General features: G+C 49.6%; 1 protein-coding gene across 3 annotated transcripts in view; it reads right to left on the bottom strand.

The window, feature by feature from the left end:
- Positions 1-5,312: 5,312 nt before the first annotated feature.
- Positions 5,313-13,171, bottom strand: part of TP63 (tumor protein p63) — a 120,464-nt gene continuing 112,605 nt past the window's right edge. For 2 of the 3 annotated variants that reach the window (XM_058188933.1, XM_058188934.1), the window contains exons 9-12: positions 11,927-12,084; positions 10,801-10,945; positions 8,161-8,254; positions 5,313-6,830 (exon numbers count right to left, since the gene is read on the bottom strand). In XM_058188933.1, coding sequence (XP_058044916.1) covers positions 6,534-6,830; positions 8,161-8,254; positions 10,801-10,945; positions 11,927-12,084 — 694 coding nt within the window. In that variant the 3' untranslated portion in view covers positions 5,313-6,533. The remainder of the gene's footprint in view (positions 6,831-8,160; positions 8,255-10,800; positions 10,946-11,926; positions 12,085-13,171) is intronic. The other variant, XM_058188935.1, reaches the window with a different exon arrangement.

Raw genomic sequence — 13,171 nt, 5'->3', positions numbered from 1 at the left:
TGTCCTTTTTCCTCTATCTGTCCTAACCAAAAGTCCAATCAATTGTGGAGCTGACCGGAAAACCTGCCCCTTGCCATAGTCTCCTTCTAGCGCACAGTGCCTTCTCCCAGCTGGAAGCTCCTCTCAAAATTGTGCCGCCAACCAGCGACAGGGAGCCGCAGCAGAGGGATGAAAGAACCGCATGTGGCTCCGGAGCTGCAGGTTGCCTACTCCTGACCTAGAAAAAACAAAGTTTTATAGATGGCGTCTGCCACTAGCAAGATCTTTTTATTTATTTGCATTTATATCCCGCCCTTCTCCGAAGACTCAGGGCGGCTTACATTGTGTTAAGCAATAGTCTCATCCATTTGTATATTATATACAAAGTCAACTTATTGCCCCCAACAATCTGGGTCCTCATTTTACCTACTTTATAAAGGATGGAAGGCTGAGTCAACCTTGCGCCTGGTGGGACTTGAACTTGCAGTAATTGCAAGCAGCTGTGTTAATGACAGACTTAGTCTGCTGAGCCACCAGAGGCCCTGATTTTTGGCAAAAATGTTTAGTAATATGTCTGCCAAATGTTTGAAATGTAATCAGACCCCAGGTACTTACTATCATATGTGGTGGACTTGAATGAAAGCAAGAAAATATTGGAAGAAAATACATACTTGGTTGGAAAAGATAATTAAGCAACATTTAGATCTGAAACCAGAAATATTTTTGTTGGGTATAATTGCCGGAGGGTTATGATAAAGGGACTATATATTTCATTTTGCATCTACTGACAGCAGCAAGTATTGTATTTGCACAATATTGGGGGAAAAATGAGAATACTCCATTAGATGAGGATGTAATTCAGATAATATTAAGTTTGTGGAGAGATGGACAGACTGACTTTAAAAATAAAAGACAAAGAAGACACGGAATATTACTTGATATGGAATAGGGTTTATGAGTGCTTAGAGATAAGAGGTAGAAATTAGATGAAGGAAGATCATTGCTATGTATAGATAAAGTAGAAAAATGTGGGTTAGACAGCACCACCACCAGATGGATCCATAACTGGCTGACCAACCGAACTCAACGTGTAGTCCTCAAGGGAACTACATCCACATGGAGGGAAGTATGCAGTGGAGTACCCCAAGGCTCTGTTTTAGGCCCAGGACTCTTCAACATCTTCATCAATGACTTGGACGAGGGGATAGATGGGGGACTCATCAAATTTGCAGATGACACCAAGCTGGCGGGAATAGCCAACACTCCAGAAGATAGGCTCAAGTTACAGAAGGATCTTGACAGATAAAATAAAATAAAAATAGAAATAGAAAGACCGAAGCAGGAACTGCAGGCAGAACCGAGCAGGGACACAGAAAAAAAAAACCCCAAGAAGATGCGTTAGATCAGGGGTCTCCAACCTTGGCAACTTTAAGACTTGTGGACTTCAACTCCTGGCTGAGGAATTCTGGAAGTTGAAGTCCACAAGTCTTAAAGTTGCCGTTAGATTTTCCGTGAAATGCTTCCTTTGCAAAGGGCAAAAGGGAAGAGCTTCCCAAAAGAGGAAAGAAGGAGATGAAGGCTGGGGCACACCAGAGTTTAAATGCCCGGCCTTAAAACTATTTTGAGTTAAGCAAACGGCAGGACCATATGGGACGAATCTGATGCTGCACGGAATGAAGCTGTGAATGGGCTTCTGTCCAGAAAACCACATGGAAAGGAGAAAACAAAAACAAAAACAGGCAGTCCTCAGGTTACGACCACAACGGAGTCCAACATTTCTGCCATTGAGACGTTTGTTAAGCACGTTTTGCTCCACCGTAGGACCTTTTGTCGCTGTTTTTTAACCCAATCGCCACAGTTAAAGAAGTTTAGTAGCCCGGTCATTAAGTGAATCTGGCTTCCGCGTTGACTTTGCTTGTCGGAAAGGGATCACATGACATACACCCCCCGGGGCACTGCAACCGTCATAAATACGAGTCAGTTCCTGATCATCTGAATTTTGACCACGTGACCGGGGGGTCAGGCTGCTATTGTTGTAAATATGAAAAATGGACCCTTTTTTTTGGTGCGGTCGTAACTTTGAATGGTCACTAAATGAACTGTTGTAAGACTAGGACTTCCTGTGGTACCACAACTCAGAAGAGTTGTTCTAGCACTGGGATGGTGGAAAATAGACTGAAGGCATGGAATTTACGAGTAGCCCCTGACCACAATGCCGCCCAAAAGTTCCGTTGCTAAGCGAGACCGTTGTTAAGTGAATTTTGCCCCGTTTTACGACCTGCCTTGGGCACAGTTAAGCAAATGGCTGCGGTTGTTAAAGTCGGTAATGCAGTTTGTTAAGTGAATCCGGCTTCCCCATTGACTCGGTTTGTCAGAAGGTCACATGATCCAGGGACTCTGCAACCGTCATAAGTACATGCCAGTTGCCAAGCCTCTGAATCTGGATCACGTGACCACGGGGGGGGGGGGGATGCCGTGGTCCTCACGGTTGTAAGCAGTGATGGGATTCAGCCAGTTCGCACCACTTCGGGAGAATCGGTTGTTAACTTTCTGAGCAGTTTGGCAAACTGGTTGTTGGAAGAAATCATGAGGGCAGAGAACCGGTTGTTGTTGTTTTTTTATTTTATTTTATTTGCATTTATATCCCGCCCTTCTCCGAAGACTCAGGGCGGCTTACACTATGTCAAGCAATAGTCTTCATTCATTTGTATATTATATACAAAGTCAATTTATTGCCCCTAACAATCTGGGTCCTCATTTTACCTACCTTATAAAGGATGGAAGGCTGAGTCAACCTTGGGCCTGGTGGGGCTTGAACCTGCAGTAATTGCAAGCAGCTGTGTTAATAACAGACTGTCTTAACAGTCTGAGCCACCAGAGGCCCTTGTTTGTTAAATTTTTAAATTTTTAAATTTTTAAATTGTTAAATTTTTGAATCCCACCACTGGTTGTAAGGGTGAAAAATGGAGCTAAGTCACTTTTTTCCAATGCTGTTGTAACCAGAAACAGTCGAGGACTACCTGTAGAGATCATTTTCTCCCCAAATCCTCAATCTGTCCGCCCCCCCCACAAGGTAACCCCCAATCTGCCTGCCCCCTCCCCTCCCCCAAATAAAATGACCACCCGGAATGCGAGGAACATTTAATGTGGCTTTTATAACGTGGTTTATTTACACTGGCATTGACAAGAGAGTGGTTGCTATTGTTGTTATTTTTTTTTGTCAAATTAATACTTCTTACAAGTCATGAAGAACCTGTAGATAAGAGTGGTTGAAGCGACAGAAATAAAATAACGTTGAAATCTAGGACTCTTGAAGTCAAGTCAAGCCCCCCCCTCTTCTCTTTCCTTTCTCTCCCCCCCCACTTCCCTTACAGGGGATCGGGAGGGGGGTCTGACTGCATCCAATCCCCCCTTTCTTCTGTGGGGCAGACACAGTGTGAGGATTCTCCATCCATAACAGGTTTGCAATCAAGCTTTTCCCCATAAAAAAAAACACAACTTAATTAAAAAAAAATGCAAAGAAAACTGTGGTTCTGAGGCCCCCCGATTTTCCCCAAAGAAAGACAATAACGATACAAAAAAAAAAAAACTGATGTAAAAAGATTCTAGGATGTTACAAAAACAACAACAACAACAACGTACAACACAAAATCTCTACTTACAAAACTTTTTTTTATCTTCCTGACGAGGCGCGCGAAGGCAAAACTGGTAAATCTGCAGAGGGTTTGCGGGTTAGGCAATGCACAGAGGGAACAGCGGAGGGAGGCCAGCACTGCAAGGCTGGTGGCCGGAGGAAGACCCGAGGCAGAGGAGGAACTGGGATTCAGACGGAGGGGGGCAGCCCCGAGGAGCGGAAGGCTAAAAAGAGGGAAGGCTGGACAGGAAAGGTTGACGCCACGTTTTTCAAAGCCCACAAAGAGATTTTCATTCACAAAAAACGTCCTTGAGGTTTGCTCAGCACCTGCGTTTGGAAATTCACCTTCCTGGAGACTGAATGGAGGTGGAGGAAGAGGAAGAGAAAGGGAGGGAGGGAGGGAGGGAGGAAAGAAGAAAGGAAGGAAGGAAGTAGTTGGGAGTGGAAGGACGGGATGGATGGGAAATAGGGATGGATGGATGGAAGGAAGGAAGAAAATAGGAGGGGAAGAGAAGGGAAGGAAAGGAAAGAAAAGGAAGGGAGAGAGGAAGGAAGCGGGGAGAGGAGGAGGGAGGAAGGACGGAAGGGAGAGATAGAGGGAGAAAAGAAAGGAGGCAAGAAAGGAGGGAAGGATAGAAAGGAAAGGAGAGAGAGGAGAAGAGAGGAAGAAAGAAGGGAAGGAGGAATGGTGGGAGGACAGAAGGAAGGGAGGGATAGATACAGGAAAGGAGAGGGAGGGAAGAAGGAATGTGGTAGAGAGGGAAGAAAAGAGGAGGAAGGAAGGATGCTGGAAAGAGGGAGGGAGGAGGAAAGAAGAAAGGAAGGAAGGAAGTAGTTGGGAGTGGAAGGACAGGATGGATGGGAAATAGGGATGGATGGATGGAAGGAAGGAAGGAAGAAAATAGGAGGGAAGAGAAGGAAGGAAAGGAAAGAAAGGAAGGAGAGAGGAAGGAAGGGAGAGGAGGAGGGAGGAAGGACGGAAGGAGAGATAGAGGGAGAAAAGAAAGGAGGCAAGAAAGGAGGGAAGGATAGAAAGGAAAGGAGAGAGAGGAGAAGAGAGGAAGAAAGAAGGGAAGGAGGAATGGTGGGAGGACAGAAGGAAGGGAGGGATAGATACAGGAAAGGAGAGGGAGGGAAGAAGGAATGTGGTAGAGAGGGAAGAAAAGAGGGAGGGAAAGGAAGGATGCTGGAAAGAGGGGAGGGAGGGAGGAAGAGAGGAGGATAGAGAGAAGAAGTGAGAGAGGAAGGAAGGATCCGAAAGAAACAGCTAGTGAAAGACTGATAAAACAGCCTCAAAGATCCCCTACATTGAAATGATCAAGAGAAGCCAAGTGGGGGAGTGGAGGGGATCTCCTGGCTTCAAAGAAAGATCTAGCAGATCGAGGCCTTCCCAACAGAAGAAAAGACACCCCCCCCCTTTCCCAGAGGGCCGCTCTTCCTTATCCTCCCCCTCACCCAGGAAACACCACGTGACCGTAAAATTCTGAACATATCACCCGGCCTTAAACTCAGAAACCGTCCCATGGCTTGAGCGGCAGAGCTGACCCTGTGGCTCTCCCAGCTGGACTCTGTGGCTCTCCCAGCTGGACTCTGCGAGCAAAGAAGCCACAACTGTGGAAACCACAACAGTGTTTCTCCTCCAGACCCCCTGGGGGATTCTGGGCCAGTGGGAGAAGCCCCCCCCCCCTCAACCAGCGTGACCGACTTAAACTTCCTCCCAGGGGATTCCAACTATCTCGGATTAGCATCTCACTTCCCAGCACTGATGTGCCTATTGCTACTAGAGGCTGTTGCTACTACGTGGTGTGGCTACTACGCCTATGTGGGTATTGCAGCTAGGCTGAAAAAAACGAAACAGATAAACAGAGCATCCATTTTCCTGGTGCAAAGCAACAATCCATAAAGATTGCGAGAATCAAACACAAAGACATGGTTTTCGAGCAACTCGGCTTCTGGTAAATTCAGCGGTCATTTCCTTAATGCACGGAAAGGACCATCCTACCCATGTGGCTGCAACGGAAAGGACCAGGGTGCTGCTGAATCACCTACTACACGCAACCAACGTCCACCACATTCGCTTGCCTTATCTGGAAAGTTCTCGTCTTCCAATTTGAAAATTCAAAAGCAAAGCATTGGTCAATCGGTGACTTTCTTTTTAAACTGTGACAACTTTAAGTCTTGTGGACTTCAACTCCCAGAGTTAAACAACTTTGAATTCCAGGACACAAACGCACAACTTTTTGATGTGAATCCCCACTGTGGCCTCTTTAACTCTCTTGTAATCCCTTTCTCTGCAGTCTCTCCATGCTAGGAGGCATAAGAAAAGACATAGGCATAGCTGGCGGAAGAATTCTGGGAGTTGGAAGTCTACAAGTCTTTGAAGTTGCCAAGATTGGATCTCGCGCCCTTCACTGAAGTGAGGATCCCAAAGCACCAGACATCAATCCATTCAGCAAGAGATCCACGCAAAAATTCTAGGAAAGACCAGGCCACAACTTGTAGCTGAAAACAACAAAAACTAGACGCACTCAAGTCAACCAAAGAGTTGGTTAACTTCCAGAAATGTGGAAAGCCGTAATTTGCCAGACAAAGGATCCATTTTTTTTTGGCGGGGGTGTGTGTGCCTTCCTTACTCTTAACTGTAAAAGCCACCCAGCCCTCACACCCTCATGCATTCGAACACCCCCCCCCCAGCTGTGACTGATTAAAAAAACAACACAACGACCAGCTTTTTAAGCCAAAGCACAGAAAACGCTTGAAGGTCAAAAGCTGCAGAGAGTTTGTGGCAGGCCGCTCGGCTCCCCTCCCGCCGATTTGGGGAGGAGGTGTCGGAACAGGAATCAGAGCAGTGGGGAGACCCTCGGGGGGGGGGGGGAGGGTCCTAGGGCTGGCCGGAGCGCAGGGGAGGTGGGGGTGGGCTTCACTCCCCTTCCTCTTTGATGCGCTGCTGCTTGTTCCGGCGCGCATCCAAGTCGAAGTTGAAGTCGTTCCAGTCGTCGCGGGGAGGGAAGGAGATTGTCTGGCGGAGAGTGAAGCGCACGGCGTCGATCACCCGCTCGCCCCGGGCCTCGCTGGAGCCCACGCTGACCGTGGAGGCGCCGCTGGGCGTGCGCAGGAGGTGCGGAGGGGAGGAGAAGTCGTGCAGCTGCCGGTAGTCCAGGAGGCCTTTCCAGATGGCGTGGCGGAACTGCTCGGGGATCTTCAGGCTCACCAGATCCTGCAAAGAGAGAGAGAAAGAGAGAGAGAGAGAGAGAGTGAGCGAGCACCAGGAGAGGCTGGCCACATCTCTCTTTCTTTCTTCCTACTTTCCTTCCTTCAATTTTTGTCTTCTTTCTTCCTTTATTTCCTTTCTTCCTTCCTCAATTTTTGTATTCTTTCCTTCCTTCCTTCCTTCCCCATTTTTTGTCTTCCTTCCTACCCTTCTCATTCTCGTTCCTTCCTTCCTTTCTCAATTTGTGTCTTCCTTCCTTCCTTTCATTCCTTCAAATTTTTGTCTTCCATCGTTCCTACCCACATTCTCCTCATTCCTTCCTTCCTTTCTCAATTTTTGTCTTCCTTCCTTCTTTTTTTTTATTTTTTCTTTCTCTCTCTTTTTTCTTTTCCTTCCTTCCTCAATTTTTGTATTCCTTCCTTCCTTCCTTCCTTCCTTCCTTCTTTCTCTTTCTTTCTTTCTTTCTCTCTCTCTTTTCCTTCCTTCCTTCCTTCCTTCCTTCCTTCCTTCCTTCCTTCCTTCCTTCCTTCCTTCCTTCCTTCCTTCCTTCCTTCCTTCCTCAATTGGTGTCTTCCTCCCTTCTTACCTCCTTCCCTTCCTGACTGTATTGCTTTTGGCAACAGCCTGAATACAGATAATCCTCAACAATTCATTTAGTGACCGTTCAAAGTTACAAAGGCCCTGGGAAAAAGTGACTTCTGACAGGTTAGGACTGTTGCAGCATCCCCATGGTCAAAAGTGATCAAAATTCGCCCCCTTGGCAACTGACTCGTATTTATGACGGGTTGTGCTGTCTTGGGGGGTCACGTGATCCCCCTTTGTGACCTTCTGACCAGCAAATGCAATGAGGGAAGCCAGATTCACTGAACGACCGTGTGACTAAATTCACAACTGCCAGGGCCTCCTTCCCGCTGATGTCCAGCCCCAAGCAAAAGAGGGTCAGCCAGAGGCAGCGAGGAAGCGCAGAGACCCCCCAGGCTGCACCCCAAAAGAATCCCACAGCAGCAGAGCACCCAGCCAAGCCAGCAGCTTCAAGGGGACAGTTGCAGAGGGATGGAAAGTTTGGGGGGGGGGAAGGGCTGCAGGAGGCCAATCTGTACTTCCTGTGTCCCTGCTAAACTCCGTGTTTAGACCCACATCTTGCAACTACACGCAGCGGCTCAGGAGGAGAAGCGAGAGGTTTTCTACTAACGGTCACCAGATAAATCTTTTTGCACCAACCGCCCGGTCTCCCCTCTGGAGGGCACTTGCAATGCCAGCCGGGCTCGGCCACCCCCGCCTTGCCGCCCCATTTCGCCCGCCGCCCGGGAAGCCAAAGGGAGAGTCGGTTACTTACATCCATGGAGTAATGTTCAATCTGATAGATGGTGGTCAGGCCTTGCGCCGTGAAATAATCCAGACAGGACGAGCAGCCCAGCCTCGCTAAGAAACTGCAGGGGGGGAGGGGGAGGGACGACGAGGGTGGGCGAGAGGAGAAGAGGAGGAGGAGGAGGAAGAGAAAGAGAGAAGGAGAAATTGAGATGAGGAGGTCACCCAGATTGCAGAGCCCCGACATGGCAAGATCCGCACCCGGCACACAATAAAAGGAGGATATTTGTAGCTCAGGGGTCCTGGGTGTTCTCTGAGCTAGCAGACGTTTCAAGAGCCAAGTAGGTAACTTCATCAGTGCTAGAAGGGAGGAGGGTTTGCAGGGAGGAGGAGGAGGAGGAGGAGGAGAAAGAGGGGGAAGAGGAGGAGGAGGAAGAGGAGGGGAAGAGGGGGAGGAAGGAGGAAGAAGAGGAAGAAGAGGAGGAGGAAGAGGAGGGGAAGGAGGAAGAGGAAGAAGAGGAGAGGGAGGAGGAAGGAGGAGGAAGAGGGAGAGGAGAGGAGGAGGAAGAGGAAGAAGAGAAGGAGGAAGAAGAGGAGCACTGAGGTCCTTATTTTTTTCTAAACTTGGTGCTTTTCTTGTAGACGTTTCATGACCCAACTAGGCAACTTCATCAATGCTAGTGATTACGTTAGATGCACTCACGATTATTGCCTGGTTTGGGTCATGAAACTATAAGAAAACCACCAAGCTTGGAGACCACCAAGGATCCCACAGTCATCCTCCTCTCCCTCCTCTCCACAACCACTCCTCCCGTCTAGAACTGATGATGTTACCTAGCTGGGTCATGAAACGTCTGCAAGGAAACATCCAAGTTTGGAGGGACAGGAGTGCGGTGCTTCCTGTTGACAGGAAAACTGAAGGAGATCCAGCAAGGGGGTGGGGTGGGGGGGGCAGAGGCTCTCCCCAAGAAAGCCCCACTCCAGAGATTGGGGAATCCGCAGAGAAAGTGGGGGCCGTTTGGAGTTGGAGGCCGTCCCCACAAGTCTAGCATGTCAGGTGACTCTCGGTGCAGGAAGTGGCGAGTAAGGGGGGGGGGGAATTCCTTTGGATGGGCTGCCCAGACCCCCCAAGCGCCAAGCAGCACCGAAGCGAGGCCCCAGCCCGCCTGCCCACCAAACCGAACCCCGGATGCAGAAAATGGGAACAGCCGAAGCATAATCGCCGCTTTTTCAGAAGAGGCGCCAGGGCAGAAGGTTAAAAAAAGAGACCCCAACCACCCAGAGGAGGAGGCGGGTGGGGGGGGAAGAGAGTCTAGGATAACTCGCCTTGGCCACTTTAGAATCAGATTAGAATAGAGCTGGAAGGGACCTTGGAGGTCTTCTAGTCCAGCCCCCCAAACAAGTTGCCGTGGGACAATTCAGCGCTGCATTAACTGGTCCTCTGGTGGCTCAGCAGACTAAGTCTGTCTGTTATTAACAGCAACTGCTTGCAATTACTGCAGGTTCTAGTCCCACCAGGCCCAAGGTTGACTCAGCCTTCCATCCTTTATAAGGTACGTAAAATGAGGACCCAGATTGTTGGGGGCAATAAAGTTGACTTTGTATATAATATACAAATGGATGAAGACTATTGCTTGACATAGTGTAAGCCGCCCTGAATCTTCGGAGAAGGGCGGGATATAAATGCAAATAAAAAAACAAAACTGTTTCATTCGGTTACGTCTTACTATTGGTGACCAGGTTTGCATCGAAATTATTGTAATTCCCGTATTTCTGAATTAGACTTTATTATTATTATTGGCCGCGGTTCCATGGGAATTAATTTGACTTTTGCATTTGCTGAATTGTCCCGCGGCGAGTTCGCCAAGGTGCGTAGTTCCATTCTGAGGGGAAGAACGGCCAGCCCTGGCTAAAGGGTCATCCAGAGCCAGCCCCCTGGTCACAGAGGCCCTGCCCTTGGCAAGTGGGCACTAGAAGAAGCCCGCTGAGCGAGTCTTGAGTGTGAGAAGCTAATCCGTGTCCGGAGTCCTGCGGGACGAGACCATCTCCGAAGTCTCGAACCTGAGACAGGTCGAGACCAAATCCCTTCAATGGGGCATTGAAGCTTATTGGCAACTGACCAGCCCAGGTGCTTCTGAGATCCCAGCAGCCCTTCGGACAGGTGCTAAGGTGCTATCTCCAAGGGCAACCCCACAGACAGAGGATTGCAGCAGTCAATCCGAGAGTTCACTAGCCGAACTCGGCCAAGCAAGATCCTTTTTCCCTCTTGGCACCAGGCAAGCAGGGCAGTTCAGGCCCAAAGTTACTGTGAGTCTGAAGGGTGTGTTGACCAAAGTCAAGATGGAGGCTGTACTTAAACCCCGGGGCCATGTTTGGAAGTCACCTTTGTGACTTTTTGTTTGGATGCATCCTACAGACGTCTGCGCCCCAACCAGGTGAGCAGGTCCCTCCCGTTCCGTTGCACACCTATTGCGCAAACAACAATGCTTAGGAGATGCACAGAGAGAGGGAGAGAGAGCTTGTCCCTGCAAAAAGTGAGGGAAACAGGCAGGTTGCTAAGCCAGCGCCAAGAAGTTGCTTCCGCCAAGGGTGCAGAACTCGAACTCGGGGCTGACCGCGCTGGAACCGGACTTGCCACCCCAGCCCAGCCTCCCGCTTGCTCACTCACCTGACGATGCTGCAGTCTGTGGGGTAGGGCGGAGGTGGGGTGCAGTGGGAGGTGGACGGCATGGAGAGGGGAGGGGCCAGCGTCTGGGTGGGGCTGAGCCCGTTCATGTCGCCTGCCATCGTCATGTGACCTCCCATCATTGGAACTAGGCAGAAGAAGGGAAGAAATGGCAGGTCAAAGACAAGCTGGGGAATTCTGGGAGTTGAAGTCCGCCCCTATTAAAGCATGCTGGGTGGGGAATTCTGGGAGATGAAGTCCACTAAAGCAGGGGTCTTCAACCTTGGTCCCTTTAAGACTTGTGGACTTCAACTCCCAGAGTCCCTCAGCTAGCAAAGCTGGCTGAGGAACTCTGGGAGTTGAAGTCCACAAGTCTTAAAGGGACCAAGGTTGGAAACCCCTGCACTAAGGCATGCTGGCTAGGGAATTCTGGGAGTTGAAGTCCACAAGTCTTAAAGGGACCAAGGTTGGAGACCCCTGCACTAAGGCATGCTGGCTAGGGAACTCTGGGAGTTGAAGTCCACCCATCTACAAGTGGCCAAGTTTGACGAAGACCGCACGTCTAATGTCACAGATTCCTGTATCTGATTCTGGAATTATGGCTGTAAATCACTGCGGTCGTAAATTAAAGCAGCCAGTGACTGGAGCTGATTTTTTTGCTGAGGTCGTTAAGTGAATGACACTGAATCCGTTTTCCCTAATGGGTGTATTTTGCCAAAAGCTGGCCACAAAATTGAGTCAAGCATCCATATCCAATTTTCTCTCTTTGTGTGTCTTTGTGTGTGTGTGTCTCCGTCATAACTTCAAAAACCCACCACCCTTGGGAGCAACAAACCTTATGTGCCTATATAAACCTTGCTGTGAATTGTGGTGGGTGGTCTAATTTGCAAAACCGGGGTACTCCCACTCACAATTTGCAGACCCAGCCTTAGGCGTGACAGCCAGCTGGGTGACTTTGGACCAGTCCTTCTCTCTTTCTCTCAGCCCAACCCACCTCGCAGGGTTGTTGTTGCGAGGAAACCAAGATTGGGGGGGGGGGGAAGGCGTGTCGGGTATTTTCGTTCCCTTGAGGGGACTGATAAAAGACAAGGAAGGCGAAGTCAAATTAGAAAGCCGGGCTGTGCCTTACTGTTGGCTCCCATGCTGTCAGGGATGCTGGTGGGGGTCAGAGTGTTGCGCTGTTGGGGGTTGATGAGTTGACTGACAGATGGCAGCTTGTTCATGCCGCTGATCTTGCCCAGCGGAGGAGAACTGGACCCGTAGGAAGGCTGAGCCTGGAGGGAGTTCCTGGGAAGAGAGGAAGAGAAAGTTAAAGGGAGGTTAAAGGTAAAGTAACGGTAAGGGTTCCCCTTGCACAGTCATTCCCGACTCTAGGGGGCGGTGCTCATCTCCGTTTCAAAGCCGAAGAGCCAGCGCTGTCCAAAGACGTCTCCGTGGTCATGTGGCCAGCATGATTCAACGCCAGGGGCACACGGAACGCTGTTCCCTTCCCAACAAAGGTGGTCCCTATTTTTTCTACTTGCATTTTTTAAGTGCTTTCGAACTGCTAGGTTGGCAGAAGCTGGGACAAGTCACGGGAGCTCACCCCGTTACACGGCAGCACCAGGGATTCGAACCACTGAGCTGCCGACCTTTCGATCGACAAGCTCAGCCACCGCGTCCCTAGAAAGGAAAAACCGGGGGAATTGGCGCCGATGGGGCCCCAGCTGCAGAACCAGGGATGGAAGGAGCGCAGGATTTTTTGCCCCCTCCCCTTGGAAAGTGCCTTTCGGCCAGGGGACAGGCGACCAGCACACACCTCACCTACCACTGATGATGTTACTTAGTTGGGCAATGAACGTCTGTCTGCAAGGAAACAATCTCACTCGGAAGTCTAGACATAAACAGGAAGCAACCTAGCACTGAGGATATTACCTAGCTGGGTCATGAAACGTCTGGAAGAAAAACCACCAAGCTCAGAGAGTCCCAAGGACCCCTCAGTACTCCTCCTCCTCCTCCTCCTCCTCCTAAAGCCCACTTCCTTCTAGCCCTGATGATGTTACCCAGCTGGGTCATGAGACGTCTGCAAGAAAACCACCAAGATCAGAAACCATCAAGGATCCAACACTCCTCCTCTTCCCCTCAAATCCCTCTCCCTTCTGCCACTGATGATGTTACCCAGCTGGGTCATGAGACGTCTGCAAGAAAACCACCAAGTTCAGAGGACACCAAGGACCTCGGTTCTCTTCCTCCTCCTCCCTACAAAACCCCATCCCCTTCTAACACTGATGATATTATTTAGTCAGGTCATGAAACGTCTACAAGGAAACCACAGGAGCCCTCAGTACTCCTCCTCCTAAAGCCCACTTCCTTCCAGCACTGATGATGTTACCCA

The sequence above is a fragment of the Ahaetulla prasina genome, chromosome 6 (genome assembly GCF_028640845.1).
Source record: "Ahaetulla prasina isolate Xishuangbanna chromosome 6, ASM2864084v1, whole genome shotgun sequence".
Lineage (NCBI taxonomy): Eukaryota > Metazoa > Chordata > Lepidosauria > Squamata > Colubridae > Ahaetulla > Ahaetulla prasina.
Note: the sequence above shows the minus strand (reverse complement) of the source record. Positions and strands in the feature narration are given on the sequence as shown.